The 23,347-nt window shown below is 39.2% G+C and overlaps 1 protein-coding gene across 7 annotated transcripts in view; it reads left to right on the top strand.

Annotated features, from left to right (window-relative positions):
• POC1B (POC1 centriolar protein B) overlaps window positions 1-23,347 on the top strand; it is a 98,848-nt gene that overhangs the window by 43,998 nt on the left and 31,503 nt on the right. For 5 of the 7 annotated variants that reach the window (XM_045466103.1, XM_045466106.1, XM_045466104.1 and 2 more), the window contains 6 exons: window positions 823-930; window positions 1,066-1,181; window positions 2,338-2,471; window positions 4,641-4,709; window positions 5,421-5,573; window positions 13,443-13,523. In XM_045466103.1, the coding sequence (XP_045322059.1) occupies window positions 823-930; window positions 1,066-1,181; window positions 2,338-2,471; window positions 4,641-4,709; window positions 5,421-5,573; window positions 13,443-13,523 (661 nt within the window). Of the gene's footprint in view, window positions 1-822; window positions 931-1,065; window positions 1,182-2,337; window positions 2,472-4,640; window positions 4,710-5,420; window positions 5,574-13,111; window positions 13,135-13,442; window positions 13,524-23,347 lie in introns of all 7 variants that reach the window. The other 2 variants (XR_006709428.1, XM_045466107.1) reach the window with 2 other exon arrangements.

Below are 23,347 nucleotides of genomic sequence, written 5' to 3'. Positions count from 1 at the left end.
GCATCTGACTTTGACTCAGGTCGTGGTCTCGGGTTTGAGCTTCTCATCGGGCTCTATGCTGACTCAGAGCCTGGAGCCTGCTTCAGCTTCTGTGTCTCCTTCTCTCTCCCTGCCCCTCCCCCACTCTCTCTCTCTCTCTTTCTCTCAAAAATAAATATTTTTTGAAAAAAGAATACTTACAAAAACAACAACAACAAGGTACTTGGCTTAGGAGGAGGGCAAAGTTGAATCAAAGACCTAGAACAAGTGCTATAAAACTAAATCATTTAAATAAAGTAAGAAAGAGGCGCCTGGGTGGCGCAGTCGGTTAAGCGTCTGACTTCAGCCAGGTCATGATCTCGCGGTCCGTGAGTTCGAGCCCCGCGTCAGGCTCTGAGCTGATGGCTCAGAGCCTGGAGCCTGTTTCCAATTCTGTGTCTCCCTCTCTCTCTGCCCCTCCCCCGTTCATGCTCTGTCTCTCTCTGTCCCAAAAAAAATAAACGTTGAAAAGAAAAAATTAAAATAAATAAATAAAGTAAGAAAAGGAAAAAAGAAAATTAGCTTGTCTATATAGTATATTTTGATTTTTTTTAATGGTCTATCATCGTGCTTATAATCTGTTATGCTTATTTTTAGTTGGAAAGATGGTTGTAGGATATGACTTTGCTGCATGGTGTGCTAGCAGTGGTCTCTGGTATTTAATATATGTACAGCCTGACGTGTGTGTGTGGGAGTATGTGTGTGTGTGTGTGTGTGTGTGTGTGTGTGTGTGTGTGTGTGTGTGTATAGGGGGTGGGGGTGATTGTCAGGAGCCTTTCACAAAGATAATCTTGTGCTTTCCAGATTTTCACCTGATGGAAGGCTAATTGTATCATGTAGTGAAGATAAAACTATTAAAATTTGGGATACCACAAATAAGCAGTGTGTTAATAACTTCTCAGATTCTGTAGGGTAAGTCCATTCTCTTTGGGCATTTATGTGGTTATATGGGTTAGTTTGCTAAAGAAGCATTTAATTATTAAGTTCAAATAAAGAAATAAAGGTGAAGAAATCAAAATATTAGACTATCTTATTCTTTCCTTCTAGGTTTGCAAATTTTGTGGGTTTTAACCCTACTGGTACATGCATAGCTTCAGCAGGTTCTGATCATACCGTGAAAATCTGGGATATAAGAGTAAACAAATTGCTCCAGCATTATCAAGGTAATAGTTTCCATGACAACAGAGTCCAGGTGCTGCCTGGCCTACTCCAGGAAACTCTTAAACCTGCAGCCTATGCTTCTCAGTGGGGTGTGGCTCTCTCAGACAGGGTCACGGGCTGCCTTTGATTTGACTAGAGGACAATTAGTTGCATCAACAGCGTGGTCTGAGAAGCTGGCGTGGATGTCAGAGTGGAGAGAGAGGTGAAGGGACCTTAAAAATGATGCCAGGGCGGTTAAAAAAGAAGTTACTGAAAGCTGTTCACACATTGGTTGTCTGCATTATGTGAGAGGTCGGGGGTAGAATTGGACTCTGAATTCTGAGTCAGAAGGAGTTCTAGGAGCACAAATAGGTGTTATAATTGGTAGAAAACAACATCCTGCTGTGGCTGTGCATTGAAGCTAGAAGAGAAATGAATTGATTTCTTGTTTCTTTTTTATTGGATTTCTATTAAATCCACATTTTCCTTTTAAAATAAGTATAATACTTACCACGTGGCAGATACTGTGTTAAATCCTTACAACAGCCCTCAGGAGTATTATTAATATTGTCCCCATTTTAAAGATAAGGAAATTAAGGGTTAAGGAGGGTAAGTAACGTGCTAAAATAATTGATGGAACTAGCTTGGGGACTTCTGTTTACAAAGTACTCAGAAGAACAGCCTTCTGATGGCTGTGTCGTACTGCCTCCTGTTGGAAGGATGGTGTCCAGAAATGAATTCTCGGACAAGCTGGCAAGACCATGTGCTCCTACAAATATACTTCCATACTCTTCATTCCTGAGCCTCAAGCCACTAATTGGCTATGAAATTTCATTTAAGGCTAGGTTGTATATCTTATGTGAGCTGGTGGTGATCAGTTGTTGGCTACGTTATATGGGTAATGTATCTGAAGAGTTTAGAGTTACATGGTTAACGAGATCATCTTTCCATGTCACACTTTCACTTTTAAAGCTATTCTGTCTCATTAGCTGGAAGTTTAAGCTGTATGATGGCAAACTACTTACTTGTTTTAGTGAGCTACATGGAATTTTGGTGTTGTGGAGACATTGTCTCTGATTGATTGTTGTTTCCAGCCTAATATTGCTAATAGGACAAGAGAACATCTTTAGAATTGACAATTGTTCTCTGAACGTTTTGCTTTTGTTTTCTATAAATCAGTTCACAGCGGTGGAGTTAATTGTGTATCATTCCATCCTTCGGGTAACTATCTCATCACTGCATCTTCAGATGGCACACTTAAGATTCTGGATCTCTTAGAAGGAAGACTTATATACACACTTCAAGGACATACGGTATTTGACACTAAGATTTGTGCTTTTTAAATTATGTATATTTTAAAGTGTTGATCCATTTTATGTGTCTTTATTATCTTTCCAAGTGTGGCACACGTTGCTGGTATCACAAAAAATGTTTGCTTTCAGGACTTGGTTTTTATCCACTGGAAGCAACTCTTAGAAATATTATTTATTGTAATTCTTGTCAAAATCAGTGTGTCTTTCAATGGCTATGAAATTAATCCCCCACTGCTGTCTTCCTCAGTATGTAGCATAGGTTTGACTGGTCAAATGGCGGTGGATAAGCCTTTTCCTTACTCTGGTCTTTCCCCTCATGTGGAGGCTGTTCCACAGCTCTGACACTGAGCCTCTCACACCCTCTCCCTCCTCGTCACTAATCTCATTGGTGAGTTTAGAAGGAGAAATTCCATGAGTAGAGCCCAGTGCCTTCTACTCTTGGGAGTCTGTCTTCAGTGTTTTTCTCTGCTATTTCTTGTGGGCAGGCCTGCCCTTGTCCGGTCTTGCCTACGACTGGGTACTCAAATCTGACTCATACTGGGATTCAGTTCTAGAAAGCCCATTTACCCACAGATAAAGAGCCACATTTTCTCTTTAAAGCCCTTACCAGTAAGAAAGATGATATTCCTGTGTCTTATTTTTCAATTGATTTAGAATCCTGTGGGGAAGAGGCTCGCTATTTATTGAGCCTGTTCAGTGATACACGCGCATGCGCGCACACACACACTCACCAGCATATAATGCACTAAATAAAAACTCTACTTAAGTGTATAAAGTATTCCTTCTTTCTGGGTAAATATACAAACTTCTCTAAGTTTTTTTAGAATGCATCCTGCATTCTCTCTTTTTTTTTTGAAGATGTCCTAGGTACTTCCTTTTAACCAATTATAAGCTGTTTATCTCCAGAAATAGAATAGGCTTTGTGGTCTAGGGGAGAAGGACTTCTTTCTGCCTTCATGTATCCTGCCTGGCTTCCTGCTTTGCTTTATCATTTGTCCTGCAGCTGTGTTAGAGCAAATCCGAAATAGACACTAACCAGCTCAGATATATGTGTATCCATGGATTTAGGTTGAAGAAACAACCAATAGAAGTGGTCAAGGATCAAAATATCCATGGAAGAAGTACAGAATAATAGAAAAAAAGATAAGCAAAATATTTTAGGAGGAAAACACTACACACGATGGAATTTTTCAGTCTAAAGATATTTATGAGGCTATAATAACCTAAGTCTGTGTGATGATCTACTTGAAAAATACAAGATGGTTTCCCCAAATTTTTCTTATATAGAAAAAGCATTAGTATCCTCTGTTTGTTTTTAATGTCCTTGGACATCTTGTGACTTGTCCAACTCCAGAGTCCTGACTTAATTTCAGGTTCTCACTACCTCTCACCTAGGTGATTGCAGTAATTTCTTAACTGGCTCCAACCATTCATTCTCAGTCCAATTCATCATTCTCACAATCGTGACCTCAGTGTTCAACAGTCACAGCTCTCCTCCTGTCTGTGTCCTGCTGGCAAAACTTTCAGTGACTCACTATTGCCCATGTGAAGAGAGAACTCAGTGAAGCCTGTTGTGGTCAGGAAGGGGCTTTGTTCGTCTTCCCTACAGACTTGTCATTCGGTTTCTGCCAGTGATTTGTTATTCTGAGTAAAAGAGTCCAAAGCCAGAAAGTCTTTTTTTTTTTTTTTTTAATTTTTATTTATTTATTTTTTAAAAGAGAGAGAGACAGAGAGAGACAGAGAGACAGGCAGCGATTCTCCCAAGCATGCCCTGTGCTGTCTGCACAGAGCCCGATGTGGGGCTCGAACTCACGAATCATGAGATCAGGACCTGAGCTGAAATCAAGAGTTGGAGACTTAACCACAGAGACATTCTTGTTAACTTACACACGTACAAGCTTTTCTTTAAAGGGAAAAACGTGTATTGCATATTTTTATTAGTATTGTTTTGTAAATCTAGTATCATTTATATGTGTTCAAATATAATTGGGTTGGTGCTTTGAAATCTTTACTCTGCTTACATTAGTTGCCAACAACTGGATATGTTCTATCAGACTTATTGCATAAATAGTCTATATAGAATAGGATGAAAAATGAATAGTCTTCCTGGACATAAGAAAACAATACCAAGTGCTTAAAAAAAAAAAAAATCTCCCTTTATTTTTTTAGGGACCTGTCTTTACTGTTTCATTTTCAAAAGGTGGAGACCTATTTAGCTCCGGAGGTGCAGATGCACAGGTTTGTAAATCTTTCAGCTCCTTCTCTGATTTGGTTAGGGAAAAGGAATCCAAGACCTCAGCTAAGGTTTTTACAATCAGCTCTTTTGTATATGTTAAGAGGATTATCAATGAGTTTATATTTTAACAATGCCAGGAAGTCTGCTGTCTCCCAGCTGAAATAGTGCCAGTTCTGATACTTTCTGGAACTCAAACAGCAGCTCACCTGGACACTTAACTATATGTGTAACTCACTGAATTCCCAATACTGGTGTGGCACTTCCACTTGAACTCTGCCTCATCTTTTATCTCTACCTCTTGTTCTTCAAATGTTAAGCTCCTCAGAGGATGGTAAATGTAAATTGTTAATGTAGCAAATTTGCATTTTTGCCATTGTATGACCCAAAGTCATACATAGGCAGATTTATTGAATAAGGTGGACTATCAAGCCAAAAACATGATTTTGAACTTTGAAAAAATAAAAGGGAATTTTAAAGTAGTAAGTTGTTTCTTAGTATGAATTTTAAATTGGGCATGAGGGCAATTCCAAGTGCGAAATCTTTCCCTTCCACACTTGACAAGTAGTATTGAAAAAAAATAGCATTGTTGAAATATACATCTAGCTCTCCTATTATAAGGGACAATTATGTATATTGGTTTTTGTAAAAATAAAAATCAGTTCTGGTGCTTTTACATGCAAGTGGATAACTGCCAACATACTAATTTTTTAAAGGTCTTACTATGGAGGACTAATTTTGATGGCTTGAATTGTAAAGACATTATTAAAAGAAATCTCAAAAGATTACATTTTGATTCATCACCACATCTTGTTGATATATACCCAAGGACACCACATCCCCATGAAGGAAAAATTGAGACTGTTGAAGTGAGTACTTTGCCCATATTTGTTCTACTGTTTGTAAGAGTACATTTTGGGGCTATTGGTCAACTAGACTTCATTCTGTAAAACGTTAGTTAGGCCTTAAAACATCACTTTGAGAAACAATTATGTTGACTGATACAATAACACTATAAATAGTGATAGCGTGTAATACTGCTGAAGCCTCTCGTATTTGCTTCTTGAAGGCCTAGAAATAAAGCTTAAAAATTGTGTCAATAATAGTAGGAAATGAGAAATCAAACGTAAGGCCGGTGACCCTGAAGCCTGACTTAACTTTGTATTCCTGTGTGTTTAGGAAGAGTATGTAACGGCTGTCGTAAGAACAGAGCCGAAGGGCAAGAATGTTTATAACAGTCATTGAAATAGGTATCGTGAAGCCTTTTAATGGCAAAAAGAAAAAAATCTCGTGGACAGTAAGAAGAGATGTAGGCATTAAACCTGATAGTTGAGACCATTTTACTATTTGCCTGCATATATTTTTGAAATATTTAATTATCTATGTAGCTGTAGGTTTTGCTTCACAAGTTCCCTCAGGTCCTATAAATTTAAATGTTCTACTCTTTTCAAAGACAAAATTCATCTTTTCTGGATACTTGGCTGGTATTAGTGTGTTTCTTTCCATTTTGCGTGATTATTCGTAAGCCCCTTTCTCTTCCCAGAACTGATATCAGAAATCATTATTACCTATTTATCTGAATTGGTTTTTCATCATTGACAGAGCCTTGCTTTGCTTTTCGAGTAGCTGTTTTGAGTTCTTAACATGTACTCCTGAGTGACAGTTCAGTCACCAGCACTGTTTACATGGTGGTCCCGTACTCCCTTCCGTGGAAGGTCCCTGCATTTCCACCCCAGTCAGCTCTTTGATTCTTGGATTTTGGTACCCTCAGTCCTTAAAAGTTAACTTTTTTGGATTCTTTTCTAGATTTTGTTTAACCACATGTAGGGATTTCTGTCGTCATTTTTTCTTGCTGGTGTTTATTTTCAGTTTTTTTTGCTACAATTTTTGTCCTTTCTACCTTCTGGCCATCTTTCCAGTTCTTCTAAACAAAGTATTTAGTACCTCTTTGTGCCATTATTATATCATCATTATTACTCTATCATCATTTTTTTACTTGTTTGAAAGAAGTAATGTAATATAATTTGTGGTTCGTCACATTTTGTTTTCAGCGTCTGCCGTGATAGATGTAGTTGTCGATTCCCTGTGATCGCATATATCCACCTAAAATGTTTGGGAGACGTATTTTAGATTAAGTTCTCTTTTCCTGTTTTACCCCCAGCTGGTTTTGTTGACTCATGGTGTGTTTTATTCTGGCATGTCTGGGGCTTGGCCGGGCTTGGTCCTCTGTGCTGCCGCCGCCCTGTCATCCACTCAGCCACCTTCCCAGGGTGGCGCGGGTAGAGCTGCCGGCTGAGGAATGGGGACCCGGGCTCCCCATTCAGCAATCTCTCCGTGACACCACGCCACCCCCACCTCAGAGAGCCAAGCCATTTTCCCTGTGGTTTCCCGCCAGCCCCGGCCCACTTAAGAGTTCTGGACTTTCTCTAAAATGTCAACAAGTTGTCTGAGAAGCGCTGCTCTGACGCAGCAGCCAGAAAGCAGTAGCAGTGGCGGGGTTCCTTTGTTTGGCGAGGTCAGGGTGACCCGGGCCATGCAGAGCCACCCTCAACCATGCTTTTCACATACACACTTGAAAAATCTATTCAAAACCATCTTTTCATCCTGGAATTAGAGTTCACTTATACTAAACAGAAAAGTGAGCACTGTGACTGAATTGTTTGTGTCCTAAAGAATGTCAGCCCCCGTGTACCCAGTTTCAATTACCTGTAAGCACTCACAGTTGCATAAATTAAGTACACGGTATGAATGTTCATCTGCAAAACATCTTCATTTCATGTGACGTGGAATGCCACAGAAGTGATAGGACGCTGCCTGTGAACAACCAACCGTTTGCTTTTTGTTTTTTTCCCTTAGAAAGCTCTTATGATAAAGCAGAGGTGTAAAGTGTTCTGGACAGAGGACATCTTTAATATTACAAACAAATGTTAAATATCAATTTTTTTTGAAGGCTCCAAGTTAATGTCTGGGGATCCCTCATAGAACCAAAAGACTGTTAGTTTAAAAATATCACCTTGAGGGGCGCCTGGGTGGCGCAGTCGGTTAAGCGTCCGACTTCAGCCAGGTCACGATCTCGCGGTCCGTGAGTTCGAGCCCCGCGTCGGGCTCTGGGCTGATGGCTCAGAGCCTGGAGCCTGTTTCCGATTCTGTGTCTCCCTCTCTCTCTGCCCCTCCCCCGTTCATGCTCTGTCTCTCTCTGTCCCAAAAATAAATAAACGTTGAAAAAAAAAAATTAAAAATATCACCTTGAATGGAAGAGTTTGAATCGTAATAGATGTTGTATTGTGTCTATTCATGATTAGTAAGTTTTACTTTGAACTACTAAATTTGGGGGGTTCATTTCTTTTCAAAGGTTTAGGCAGGTTACATACGCTACTTTGGAAATATTTGAAAATTAGAAAACTTTTCTCTTTTTTTGAGGTAAAGATTCATGATTAACAGGATAAAGAGATGTGGAAAAAATGGCTCCTAAGTGATCTAATTAATTTTCCTAACTTGCTCTTTCTACAGTAACCGTGAGGATTCCATTTCTGAGTCTGAAGCATCATAGTATTCCCATGATTTATGTTTTTTATGTGTCTTCTGTGAGGTTCATTTGAATGGCATAACCTCAGTCTTCTGGGTGAAAGCGTGCAGCCTTTTGCAAAAGCCCCTATTTGCCAGCTCTGTGTGCCTCACTTGTTAGAAGGTGGGGCGTCCTGCAGAGTCCTAGACCTTGGGGACCAGCTGACTAAATATGGAAACTGCTAATCCTTCCATGGATAGAGAAGGTGATCACAGATTACTTTTAGAATAAATGAGAGAAGGCCGCATGAAAGAAGGCATGAAACACGCAATCCTAGCTTTAGCTATGTGAAACAGACCCCTCCTGTGTCCTTTCCAGTAACCTAACTGCACATCCTTTGTAGCACTCCTGGCCTAGGCACACCATCTTCTTTTTTTTAATACATATTTTTAAATTTTATTTTTAAGTAATTTCAAAACCCAGTGTAGGGCTCGAACCTACAACCTGAAGTCAAGAGTTGCATGTTGGGGCGCCTGGGTGGCGCAGTCGGTTAGGCGTCCGACTTCAGCCAGGTCACGATCTCGCGGTCCGTGAGTTCGAGCCCCGTGTCGGGCTCTGGGCTGATGGCTCAGAGCCTGGAGCCTGTTTCCGATTCTGTGTCTCCCTCTCTCTCTGCCCCTCCCCCGTTCATGCTCTGTCTCTCTCTGTCCCAAAAATGAATAAACGTTGAAAAAAAATTAAAAAAAAAAAAAAAAAAAAAGAGTTGCATGCTATATGGACTGAGCCAGACAGGCACCCCCTACGTACTCCCATCTTAAATAAAAACATGAGGACAGATTTTTTTCTCATTTTGGTGGGAAAGAAGCCAAATTTGAAAACTAGGTAACTTAACTCTGACCACGCTGTGCTATGGCACGTCATTAATTCGTGCTGGCTTTATCTTCTTCAAACTGGTATGAGCCGAATCACACAGTTCTTCCCCCAGGCAGAATCAAACTTTCCTTCTTGAGTGGGAACTTAGTGTATGTGCAGTACTCTAGACTTTTGCATATTTTAATGGGAAGACAATAAGCCCATCCTAAGGGCAACAGGCGTCAAAATAGTTATGCTAGGAGAATTACAGAATATTACTGGAAGGGAGTATGGTTAGTTAGCTAAAAAAAAAATTATCAATAAAATAATTGTTCTGGTGGCTTTTAATTTTATAATGGCCATTTGAGATGAATTTGATCTATAAATTGCACAGGAAATTCTGTGTGATATTTAATAGGTAGGAAAAATTCCTTTAACTTAACCAAACATCTATATAATAGTATTTTGTGATAGTCTTCCCATAATTCATTGTTGAAAGTTGATCAATGAAAAACATTTTTTTAATGCTTATGTAGAGAGAGAGAGAAAGAGAGAGAGAGAGAGAGAGAGTGTGTGTGTGTGTGTGCGTGTGTGTGCGTGCACACGCGTGCACGTGTGCAAGTCGGGGAGGGGCAGAGAGAGAGACACAGCATCTGAAGCAGGTTCCAGGTTCTGAGCTGTCTAAACAGAGCCTGATGCGGGGCTCGAACTCATGAACTGTGAGATCATGACCTGAGCCAAAAGTCAGCCACTTAACCAACTGAGCCATTCAGGCACTCCTGAGAATGGATCAATTTAAGTCTTCAAGTCTGAGACTGGGTTTTTATTTTAATCTTCTCTGAAGGTTGAAAACATAATTTCAGGTAAAAAATGACCACTTCTCTGCAAATTGTATATTTTATTTCTAGCCATGGCATATACTTACATTGTTTTGGGCCTCCATAAATGTTCTTCAGAGATTACATAATAATAATATTAGTAGTAATAATAATAATATTGAATACATACAAAGCTATTCTAATTGGCTTCTAAAAATTGTCATTAAATCTTCCTTAAAACGCTACAAAGTGCTATTTTTATTCCTTGAGAAATCGAGGCACATGTAAGTTAAAGCTTAAAGTCAGGAAGTGGCCATACTAGCATTTCAACCCAGGTGCACTGGTTCTGTTTTGTGCTTTTAACCATTTTGATGGAATGCTTCAAAATAATCAAAATTAAATTTTATTCTGTTAATAGAGAATGAGTATCTATGTGCTGGACATTGTACTAGCTTTAGAGGGTGCAACAAAGAGCAAGACAGGCGTGCGTATTCCTTGCCCTTCAGAATCTGTTGGTAGCAGTCCTCGTGCTCCTCACAGAGCCCCAGAGTGGGTGGTGCGTGTGAGGGTTTCTTTATGCACGAACCCCTCCATGACGTGCCCTTGTTCAGTGATGGAACACTCAGCCCTCAAAAGGCAGCCCACTCCATTTCAAGGTGAGCACAGTTATTACAGGGTCCTTCCCTTTAATAAGGATGGAGAGCTAGAACGTACTGTTAATATTCCTGGAGATTAGCTAGCACAGAACCAGCCCCTCCACACATTCTTTTTTTGAGAAGACTGTAAGGCTTTACTTAAAGAACGTCCTGCTCCATTTTAATGTATGTGTCAGCAACTTGTTAGCGCCATCAGGAGTTCTCCAACTTGTAGAAAGCAGCTCAAGGATTTCCCCACGAGAGAGGCTATTTCCATGGGATTTAGATTTTTTGAACAGTTCCAATTTCAGATGGTAAAACCAGATTGTATTTTTCGTACGTAATTGATTTCATGTGTACACTAGGTGGCAGTAGATAAAAGAGAATAAAATGTCTGCAGGCAATCTCTCCGGTGGCCTGGCTAGGCTGAGACTGGAAGGAAGGTGACTGATCCTCAGGTTTCTTATCTCGGCCCCCAGTGTGGACTCAGAGCTGATAGGAGGGGGCTGTGTTTTCTGCTGTCTGGAGCAGCCAGAAAGAAACCAAGGTGCTGGCAGGCTGGGCCGATAAGCCCTCGTCTGCATCCTTCGCTGTGCTAACCCTTCTCTGTGGTGTGGGCATTCTGGGGCCTGCACCTCTGACGCAGGTGGCTGGGTAATTATAAAAGCCTCTTAATGTTTCCCAAACTACAGCTTTACCCATCAAACGTGATAAGTGTTTTTAAAATCATTCAACTCCTCTTCCGCTGGTCTCAGCCCTGATCACCCCAGTCCCGGGCTGTCGCAATGGTGTCCTCACTGTTACCCTACATGCCTCTGTCCGATCCGTCTTGCTAAAGCATGTGGTGGGCCCCATCTTTTCTGTGCCTTCCCCAATTCCCTCACCTGTCACAATTTGCCCCTTGCAACCTCTCCTGTTACTACCCTGTGCAAAGGTATCACATCAGCATTCTGCCTCTGTGCTCAGGAATGCTCTTGACCTCCTCTGTGTCTCTCGGCTTTTGTTTTCTAAACCTTTCTTTCAAAGATCCATCTTAAGCCCTTCCTGTGTTTTCTCCATGGGGAAGATTTTCTCACGAAGTCAACAGTTTCTTCTTTGAGGTTCTTATATACCCACTGCTGGGACCATTCATTTGATACAAAGTTCTGCTATCTGTGTTTCCCTTGGCTAACCAACTTGTATTCACAATCTTTAATAAATAATTGATGATGATGTGGTTTTATTTTTATTTTTTCTTTCATCTTCTAGAATTCTGAAGTGACCTTCCTCAGAAATAATAGCCAATCTAGTTAGCCAATCTTGCTTTTCTTTTTCATTTACTATATATATTTGAATCTATAATTAGATGGTTTTAAACTTTATACAAATGAAGTCATACTGAGTATATTTCTCTATAAGCACTTTTACACTTAACGTTAAAATCCTGAGAATCCTACATACGGATTCTGAATTCATTCATACATTCATTCATTCATTTATTCATTCATTCACATGTTGTTACATATTGTATTTTATTCATCTTCACGGCTGGGTAGGATCCCAATGAATTTAGCACAGTAGTAATTCGCACGATTTATGTGTCTTTTCCACTGTGGATGAATATTTGGGGGCCTTTGGTTGTGTGTTTTTTTTTCCACCATTGTAAACAGTGCTGCCATAAACAAGGTTGGCATCACTGAGCTTTCTCATTTTTTGGAGCCTAATAGATGTTCAGTGGTATTTCGCTTTAATCTGTGTTAATTACTAATGATGTTTCTGAAAATCTCTCAATATGCTGGTCAACTGTTAGGTTTTCTCTTCCATAATTTTTTCTTGGGATCACTGTCTTTCATGTTAATTTGTAGATGTGCAAGAAAAACCTACTTTTTCAGTTTCAGACATCATAATCTATCCTCCTTTTCCATGTTCTAATGGTTAACTTTGTGGTGTCCATTGTTAAAAAGAAATTTTTGGGTTTGATGTAATCAGATGCATGAGGTTTTATATATATATATATTTTTTTTTTTTTAGAGAGAGAGAGAGAGAGAGAGAGAGAGAATGAGAGAGAATCTTAAGCAGGTTCCACACTCAGCCTGGAGCCCGACGTGAGGCTCAGTCCCACGACCCTGGGATCATGATCTGAGCCTAGACCAAGAGTCAGACACTCAACTGACTGAACCACCCAGGCTCCCCTAGTTAGGTCTTTTAAAATATATTTTACATTAGTTTTATTATTTTTCCCACACAAACCTTTGTGTGTTTATTCTGATGTAATTACATTTTTATGGTATCATAAATGATATCTTTTTATTCTTTTTAAAAGTTGTTTAATGTACAATGTGGGGCTTGAACTCACCACCCTGAGATCAAGAGTCACCTGATCTACTAACTGAGCAGCCAGGCACCCCATAAATTTACATTTTCTGACTGTGTGTTGAAGTACAGACGTGCACTTGATTGTGTGTATCAATTTTGGATCTTCCTAATGAGTCAGCAGTAGATTCTCTTGGAATTTTTCCATAGATAATCATATATGAATAACAATTTTATTTCTTTTGTTTCAATTCTTATATCTTAACACCTTTTATTTCCTTTTCTTGTTTTAATGAACTGGCTAGGACTTTTTTCTGCATCTTCTGAGGTGGGTCATTTTATTTTATTTTATTAAAAAAAAATCCCTTTATAGGTAAATTATGTTGATTTTCCAATGTAAAATCAACTTTTTATTCCTGGGATAAATTCACCTGGTCATGGTGATCTTTTCTTATACATTGATAGACTTGATAGGCTGATATTGTACTTAAAATTTTTTGTATTCATGTTAGTGAATTTAGCAATGTATTTTAATTTTTAGAATACATTAGGAATACCTTCTAGGTTATTGCAAATAGCATTCCGTTTTTTATGGTAGAAAAAACTAATGTCAACTTTTCTTGTATATATACACAGATTAATCCAAAGCTTGAGGTAATCGATTTGCAGACTTCTTCTCCCCCTGTTATGGACATCCTTTCTTTTGATTCTACTACAGTAAGTTTTCTTTGACATTTAAGTGGCATATAATTATTTGGAGAATCCATTTTCCTTAAAAAGTGTATGGGAGAGGGGATAAAAAATGGGCTAAATAGCCTAACATTTTAGCATTAAAAAAACCCTTGTACAAAAAGTCATATTTACAATATGTCTAAATAGCCACAAGGGGGAGCAGCACCAATTATCAGAAAAGGCTTTACTTTGATAACCTTGAGCTCAGTCTAACCCGTACTCATTGTCTCATTTCCTATTAGGGTGCTATCCAGGTGATATTTCACTGTGTTGTCACAGAACAGATTTTCTTCTGTGTTAATTGCCTTTCAAAGATGCTAAACTCACTTCTAGTTTTCTCCATAGAAGCTATAAGTAAAGCAGCCATTTCCCTTTGTCCCTATTAGTGGATAATCCCTATGGTGGATTATCCAGAGATTAAGTATTTTTGGTATTTGCAATTTTGTTTATAAAAACTACATACATATAATTTATTTGCGCAGCATAAAGTCAAAGATTCAGACTTCAATTGGAGTCTGTTAGCCTTTGCAAGGCTAATCATCGTTGCCATCAACTCCTGCTAGTCAATGCCGAACTAGTCCTAAGAATGAATGGGAGGCATTGCATGCATGGTCTTTGGTGACACTACTCGGATAGTTAAATATTCTGGAGAGATTATTAATGTGTGGCCAAGAAAGGAAATAAATCAAAACACTTGACATTATGATATTGTACACTTTCCAGCATATGTCAAGAATAGTATTTTTTGTAGAGGAATCCTGCAGAAGGACTAGTCCATCCTGAATCTATCCTGTACCAGAAAGAACTGTACTTATTAAAGTATTAAAGGGTTCTTTCAGTGTTAATCCCAGGGAGAGAATACTCATAGATCACTCATGAGAAGTTCCACCCACAAGAAATCAGCCTGGGGGCTTGGGAGGAGGGCGAGTAACCAAGGGGATGATTGTCAGAGGGAAGGAAGTCCAGTAATTGGTGGTGACACCGAGAACCTCAAGCAGGCCTGTGGTCTTGTCTCTTATAGTATTCATGTTTATAAAATATCCCTCCTAGCATTTCTGCATTAGTAGCTTACTTATGACATTGAAAATTAACTAGACATCCAATTCTTGCCATATTGATTGGTGACTTGTAATAGTGCTCAATACATTCATGTTTGTTCAATGAATTACTCAAAAGGAATGCTGTTGAAACTTATAAATTCTAATGGGTTGGGGTTTTGCCTCTGTAGTAAAAGGAGCAAAAAAGTTAGGTGGTTTCTGAGATTTGATGCCTTCTTACGAGGTTATCAGTCTATAAAGTTGGGCATGCCTGACCTAGAAAATATCACAGATCATCCAAAATCTTTGGCCTACACTCTCCCTGCCAGTACCCTTCAAGCTTTGCAAGGTCTCATGACATGAATGATCCAGATGTTTTTGAGAGTATGCTATGGAAGTGGCATAATTGGCACCTAGCAAGTGATAGCAGGGTGTCTGTCCCTGGATGGTAATCCAAGGGTGCCCAAGTCAACTAGTCCATGTTATAGGACCCTAACTCAGGGACTATGATGTATGTGGGACTTTGAGAGGACAATTTTGTATGATAAATGCACAACAAGTTTGCAGCTATGCTACAAAACTAATAAGATTAAGAGTACAATTATTGTCCACATAAGGGATAATACTAGGTAGGATTATATGAAATTGCCATTCTGTAGGCAAAAATGGTGTAATGTCAGTGATTTCCCCATGGTTCAACCCAACATATAAACATTACAAAGAAGACTGTACTGTTACTTTGAGTTGTGTGCTTGATGCTTCATACAAATAAAACAAAACATAGGAAAACAAAAACATATTTGCCCTAAATTGGTTTAGCATTAGGTTACTAAAATCCCCTCTAAGTAGATTATTTTACAATCTGGAAGATAGCTGGTTGCCCCCAGGTAAGGTGTAAAGACTCCTGATGTTACTTATTTTACTAGGACATTCTCTGAAGACAAAACTAGATGCTCATAAAGCATCTTTTTATAAAGATTATCTTTAACACTTCTTCCTTTAAATTGTCAAGGTATATATCTTTCTTTTAGCTCACTGTTAGATAATTGGTTAGAAAACTATGGTGAGGGGCGCCTGGGTGGCTCAGTTGGTTAAGCATCTGACTGGCTCAGGTCATGATCTCGTAGTTCATGAGTTCGAGCCCCGCCTCGGGCACTGCTGACAGTTCAGAGCCTGGAGCCTGCTTCAGATCCTGTCTCTCCCTCTATCTGTGTCTCTCTCCCACTTGTGTGCGCTCTCTCTCTCTCTCTCTCTCTCTCTCTCTCTCTCAAAACTAAAATAAACATTAAAAACATTAAAAAAAGAAAAACTATGGTGAAATCTCTTTAAATGTTCATGTTCCATTAATCTACTGGCGAGTCTTAATCTGTAGTCCCCTCTGTACTTCGGCTGCTTTTCTGTTCCTTCTGCACAACAAATCAGGCCTAGTTGTAGAGGATATTTGTGTCTACTGTGGCACGAAGCACCGCTGCACTGAGTATTCGTGATGTGAACTTTGCATGTCATTGTAATTTTAAAACCCAGAGAAATATTAGAAGCCAAAACACACAGTGTTTAAAGGTGGTTTGGGGTTTTGTTATTGTGATCACTCTTTGTTTGGGGTATTTATTCGTTTGGTTTTTGTAGAAGACTGGAAGAAATTTTCAAGATGAGGCATAAAAAAGATTACTCTTGAAGCCTTTAATTTGTCAAATTTCCTAGTAGGATAAGAGCAGATTTGTTATGGTATAGGGAACAGTTGGCTTCTGTTGCTTCTTTGACCTGATTTACTGTTACATTCAGGATGATTTCTAGATCTGAGAATACTGATATCTGGGCTCTGGTGCTTTCTTACTACAGAGAAGAAATTGTGGCATCCAGTGTAACAGTTGGTAGCTCTGTGACTTGCACTTGTGCCTCCAATGCCAGGCAGGAAATCTGATACGATATTTCAGCATCAAAATAAGCTGTTACCAATCTGCATTTTTAAAGCTTAATTGTTTAAATAAAAAAAAAAAAAAAGAAGAAGAAGAAGAAGAAGAAAGAGGGGAGTGGTTGTAAAGGGTTGTACTGGCTGTCATATAGATATAGTTTTAAAATGTTGATCTCACATTCCTGAATCTTTATTCTCATTACATTGTTACTTATTATATACTGATTTTCTAAGGGTTTTGCAAGATTCCATTGAGTCTTTTAATGTTTTCATTTATTCAGTTAGAACCAGACCAAGAGTTTATCATCAAAGTTGTTCAACAGCATTTAGCATTGGCATTGCCATGTGATGTGGGATGTTCTAGACCCTTCCCCATCGTCACTCCTCCCTGCAAAAGGCAGGCAAGATAGGAATTTCTCTTCTGAATCCTAATGTAAAGTCTTTTTTATTTAAAAAAAAAAATTTTTTTTTAACGTTTTATTTATTTTTGAGACAGAGAGAGACAGAGCATGAACGGGGGAGGGGCAGAGAGAGAGGGAGACACAGAATCAGAAACAGGCTCCAGGCTCTGAGCCATCAGCCCAGAGCCTGACGCAGGGCTCGAACTCACGGACCGTGAGATCGTGACCTGAGCTGAAGTCGGCCGCTTAACCGACTGAGCCACCCAGGCGCCCCTGTAAAGTCTTTTTTAAAAAAACAATACTGATTATAAAAAAAAAAAATTGTTTTAAATACTCTAGAGTTATTAAAACATTTTAGGTAAACTATATTCCTAAGGTTTGATGTGTTGATTTTACTCTTATTTGTCCTACAAATGAACAAAATGAAATTGATAATCTTGTACACGTTCTTCTGATTGTCGAAACACTGGACTCTCTTGTGAGAATCAAAGTGATTCTCCTCTTCATTCTGGCCACTGTGTAGAAGATGAACGTAATGTGGATGTCTTTCCTGAGAATTGGGGACAGTATTTCAGGTCAAATTAATCTTTATAATACACTGAGAATTTGCGATTGTATTGTAGGAAAAAAAAAAAAAAAATCAGGGGTTTTAAGTGCTCCAGCAGTCAAGATATTTAAAATTGTAGTGCATGAAAGCATTACATGAGATGCTCAGTGGCCTGTCAAGCTGCCTACCTGACTTCAAGAAACTTACAACCTAGCCCAATAGAAATAAGAGTTTAAGAAATAAGTGGCAATTTCAGTATACTAGATGAAAAGTGTGTATGATTGCCATAAGAGATTATTGATGGAAATATTCTGAAAAGATCACTAATGGGCTGGAGAAAACTAGAGGACTCCTCTAGAAGGAAACTTTTGACCAATTCTTGACCTAACCAGAGTTGGATAGGATTTTGATAGGGACATTCCAATTGGGGAAAGCAAGTTGTAAGTAGACACCTCAGAAATAGTTGAAAATACGTACCACGGTAATAGAAGTGCATCAGTCTAGTTTGGGATCTTTCAGTTGCTTGCCTCACCGGGTAGCCCCTGCAGGGAAAGGCCAGGGATGTGCCTGCTTGCAGCGCACGTGTGTCTCAGCCTGCACTTAGTAACCGTTCTGTGCCATTCACTGTTCGTGACTTCAGAAAAAGCGAACAATAATACCTGCCCAGAGAAGCCGGCTTTCAACATTCTAGTGGGGAAGACGGGCAGTTCACAGGTTAAAAAACAGACTGTATAGCATAATAGAGCCTAGCGCGTATAGGCTCAAAACATGCAAAGGTGTAGAAAGCACTAAAGGCAGACAGGACTAAGGGTGCGTTTTAGGTAGTATGTTCAGGACAAGGGTCATGCGAGAGGTGACGTGAGGAATGAAGGGAACATGCCACACGGGTACCTGGGAAGGCACTCGAGGCAAGTGGGAGCAGTGCTGGAAGCTCCAGTTGAGAGTGAGGTGGGCGCCTCCAGAGGCTTTCCTTCGGAGGTGGGACTTGTGTGACTTAGGTTTTAATGGGTTCACCGCGGCCACCACCATGTGGAGAATCGCCCCGGGGGTGGGGGTGGGGAGGAACAAGAAGACTTGCTGGTTAGGAAGCTAATGAATAGTCAGCAGAGAGGCCTCCCTTGACTCACGGTGGTAGCAGATGAGGTGGTGATAAGTGATCCATTCTGGATGTATTTTAAAGGCAGAGCCAAGAGGATTTCCTGACAGGTTTGATGTCAGCTGTGCGATTCCCTGTCTCCTTTCCCCAGGGACAGTAAGGTGTACCCTTGAGGAACCTCAGGGCAGCTGAGATTATCTCCTGGCTCTGCATCATTCTGCCAGAGGGGTTGCTGAGGGAAAAAGAACCGTGGTTTTACTACATCCTTTTTTAGGCTCAGGAAAGTGATCAGTTGAATCAGTGCAAGAGATCCTCTGCTATTGCTGTGACTTCAGGAAGTGAGCGCAATGGTAAAAAACACACGACTCCTTCCCAGATGTCATTTAGATTTGTATTTTTCAGCAAAGTGCATTGGTTTCCCTGTTGGAAAGATTTGTGCTTCAGCATATTTTTAGAAAGAAAAATGCTACCCACTTTCATGGAGATAGTCATACAGTAGATGCTCTCTGAAAAATATTAATGCATTGACAAAATATATGGACATACAAAGAGTAAACTTGCAGATATAGAGAGAATATTTCCACGGATGTTGTGGCAACAGTTTGTCCTGGTTACTAGACAACATTGCATAACTAGTTCAGAGTGATTCCAGTTCCTAACTGCTTATGTAAGCAAAGATTTGGAAAGACTTACTTGAAAGAACACAGTGTATGCAAACCTAAATGTCTCAAAACTAAAATTTATCACTTTGAAAGTGTAAAATGGTAATATGCAATTTATTGTCCCCAGATTCCCCATTTACTTTTCCAGGGAAATCCGTAAAAATCAGGTTGCACAAGCCTCCCGCTTTCACTACTTTTCTGTATGCTAACATTGCTGGTTTTACGTATAAACCGCCTCTAAATTTGGAGGTAGGTGAGATTCTTTTTTAAGTTTTTAAACTTTGCAATATTTTTATAAGGTGGCTTTTGATTTGCAAGTTTAGCATAGGATTTCTGAAACTAGGTGTGTTGTTTGTAATTTTGTTGCTGCTTACTAAGCTTTAGAAAAACAGTTTAATGTTATCCTTGGGCATTGGTTTAGTGGCCCTGGGGTATCTTTCTCCTGGCCCTTGCTCTAAGCATTTGAAAGGAAATGAACATACGTGTTTGTAGAATCTGTATTTGGGTTCACTAGCTGGTACCTTTTACAGTTTTCCTTCTTTTAGTAAAAGACTTTTTAGTCTTCATTTCCGACAATAGTGAACATGTCAAGTAGGATACAGTAATTTTTTTTTTCTTTTAATCCGGTAACTCAAAAAGTTAAATGTAACTCTAAGATGCTTAGTAGAACCAAAAGAATTCTTATCAGGGTTGAGAAATAATTTTTTTTTTAATTTTTTTTAGTGTTTTTATTTATTTTTGAAGGAGAGAGAGAGACAGAGCATGAGTGGGGGAAGGGCAGAGAGAGAGGGAGACACAGAATCCGAAGCAGGCTCCAGGCTCCAAGCTGTCAGCACAGAGCCCGACACGGGGCTCGAACTCACAAACTGTGAGATCATGACCTGAGCCCAAGCCGGATGCCCAACCTACTGAGCCACCCAGGCGCCCTGAGAAATAATTTTAAAACATTGCCCTTTGAAATTGTAAGAAATGAAGTAATTGCGAAAGACATTTTACAAATAAGACATACATGATAATCAACAGAGGTAATGGAGAAAATGTTTTCACAGATCCTTTACCATTTATTTTTTTTTTTTTTTTAATTTTTTTTTTTCCAACGTTTATTTATTTTTGGGACAGAGAGAGACAGAGCATGAACGGGGGAGGGGCAGAGAGAGAGGGAGACACAGAATCGGAAACAGGCTCCATCCAGGCTCTGAGCCATCAGCCCAGAGCCCGACGCGGGGCTCGAACTCACGGACCGCGAGATCGTGACCTGGCTGAAGTCGGACGCCTAACCGACTGCGCCACCCAGGCGCCCCAGATCCTTTACCATTTAAAAGAAAAGACCACTTTTTTTTTTTTTTTTTCCAGATACAAGTTATTTTAGAGATAGGAGCGAAAATATTAGAGATGGAAAGAGACTATTTTCAATTAGTCGTATCTTTGCTTTTGAAGTTTATCATGACCCATATGTTATAAAAACTACCAACAGTTGTGAATGTGATAGTTGACCTTTAAAAAATGTGTTTTTTGATTAAAAAAAAAAAGGATCCAACTAAAACTTTTTAGTCTGTTAAAGGAACATGACTTTTTTCTTTTTTAGAAGACACAGATCTCATCATCTGTAAAATTTACTAAGATAGTACAACTATAAAAAGAGATTAATAGTGTGGGTCAGAAGCTTTCTTTTTTTCTTTCAAATAAAATGTAGTTTTTAATAAAAATCATAATGGCCATAAGTCCCAACTGTTTGATTTAGCTATACTGAAAAATATACTAATTTGAGCTTCATTCCCAATTTCCAGGTCACAAGGAAAGAAAGCTTACATTAATGAGGGTTTCCTTTTACCAAAAACTGTTATTCTAATTAAATTTCAACAAAAATGATTTAGGCCTTAACTCTTCTCTGTGAAATGTAAAAACAAACAAACAAAAATAAAGAGACTCTATCCAAAAAGATTGTATAAAATACGTTACTTAGGAGTCCAACAGAGTACTTTTTAGAATTTCCTTCAGAATATTAGCACATTTCTAGGAACTGGAGGTGTGAAGTTCCAGGTATTATTTCTGCCTTCCAGATTCCTGAGCTGCTGTCTTTCTCTCCTCCTCCTCCTCCTCCTCCTCCTCCTCCTCCTCCTCCTCCTCTCAAATATAATTTATTGTCAAGTTGACTAACATACAGTGTGTATAGTGTGCTCTTGGTTTTGGGGGTAGATCCCATGACACCCAGTCAGCCAGAAGTGCTGTCTTTGTAAGCTATGACTCCTAACTGCTGCAGGACTACGCTCGGTCCGAGTCTAGGGCCCTAAGCCGCACCCCCAGTTCCCACAGCTGAGACTGAGGCATGCTGAAAATGCCCAACAGCTCTTTCTGCCCACACATCCAGTAACAACTGGTTCCTTCCTCTTCCTGTGGAAGAGCAACATCCTCTGAGATGAGAAGAAATGCACCCTGAGGAATGCAAGAACAGCAGTGAGCTTTTCACACAGGAAATTACTACAGTAGCACTCTGAAAAGTGCCCAGTCTCTTGGACCGTCAGCCCATAATGAGCTTCCTGCTGCTGACCCAGAGGATGATTTACTGTGGAGTAAATGCCACCTGTGGGTCTGTCAGAGTTTTGTGGAAAACCGTGAACTCTGCTTTCAGCGGTTCTGTACATCTCTACCTGTCTGGTTTTGAGTTGTTGGATGCTGCAGACACAGTACAGCTAGGTGGCTTTGTCCTTCTCTCTGTTCAGCCACTTGGCAGTTAACTGTTTGGCGGAAGTAGTCAGCAAGTCTGCTAATAAGAGTTTTCAGTCATTTCTTTGGACTTTATGAAATTACGACTTGTAAAATATGTTAGGGCTTCAGAGAGATTAAAAACCCTTATAATCCAAGTGAACTGGTTACTAAGGCCCAGTGCTGGTCCTTGTCTGCTTCTTTCTGTGTCTTTCAATTTCCTTTCTTTTACTTTCTGAGGTAAGCATCAGTAGAAGGTCCTCTACCGTGGGTATGTCGTACATGCTCAAGCATAGGTAAAACTCTGTTGCTTTGAACCGACCCTGATCATTTGCATTTCAAATGGATTTTTACAACTAGAGAATGTTTTAGTATAATTTACCTTTAAAAAAAAATAATTCCTCCAGCGTTTTCTCTTTCGTTTGCATGAGGTAATGATGGCTGCCATAAAGCCCGGTTTGTGTATTACATGTACATTTTAAATTGCCTTCCAAATCGCTACAGGATTTTGCTAGGTTTCGGTGTTTATGGTGGCAAAATTCTTTTACTTTTCATGTATTTATTTGGATTATTTTACTAAAGCACATACAAGTTACTTGTTGTTTGTTTTGAGTTGAAGGGGAGATGGAGAAGGAATGCCAGTCATTTCCTCTTCTTTTTCAGAATATCTTTTTAATGAACACTCCTCTTCTCTCCTTTGAACAAACCATCTCAAGTTAGCCGGGGGCCCCTAAGTGCCCAGTTTCCAATAATCCAGCCTATTTCCTTTGTTCCTCTAGCCCCAGAGAGGTAGTTGTGTCATGCATTTACTATTTCTTCTTACCTCCATTCTCCCTTTTAGCCTTTACAAGCTTCCAAACTCTGTTTAACCAGTTCCCTGTATTAAATTCTCTCTGTTAAAATAACCGTTGTGATTTCTGTTTTCCTGCTGAATCCTAAATGATCATCCTAAAGATCCTAAATCATCTTTAAAAAAAATACTAAGATGTACTGTCAAAGACTTCAGATAATTTCATTTTCAAGTTATTTTTATTCCAGCATTATTTATAATAACAAAAAGATGGACACAAATCAAATGTCCTTTTAGAGAGTATTAGTTAAATAAAAGCATAGTATATATCAGTAGATGGATTATTATTATTTTTTTTTTTTTAGTAGATGGATTATTATATAGCCATACCATATTTAACAACAGCTAAATACAATGTGTGTGATTCTGGATTTGATCCTTGGTCAGTGGGAAAATTGCTATATAAGGACATGATTAAGACAATTGGCAAAAATGTAATATGGGCTGAATATTAGATAATAGTATCAGTGCTAAATTTCTATTTATGGAAACGGTCTTGTCCTTAGGAAATATCCACTATAGTAATTTAGATAAAAGAGGCATAGTGTCTATAGCTTCTCCCAAAAGATTCAGAAAAAAAAAAAATAGATAATGATATACC

This window comes from Leopardus geoffroyi, chromosome B4 (assembly GCF_018350155.1).
Source record: "Leopardus geoffroyi isolate Oge1 chromosome B4, O.geoffroyi_Oge1_pat1.0, whole genome shotgun sequence".
Taxonomy (NCBI): Eukaryota; Metazoa; Chordata; class Mammalia; order Carnivora; family Felidae; genus Leopardus; species Leopardus geoffroyi.
Note: the sequence above shows the minus strand (reverse complement) of the source record. Positions and strands in the feature narration are given on the sequence as shown.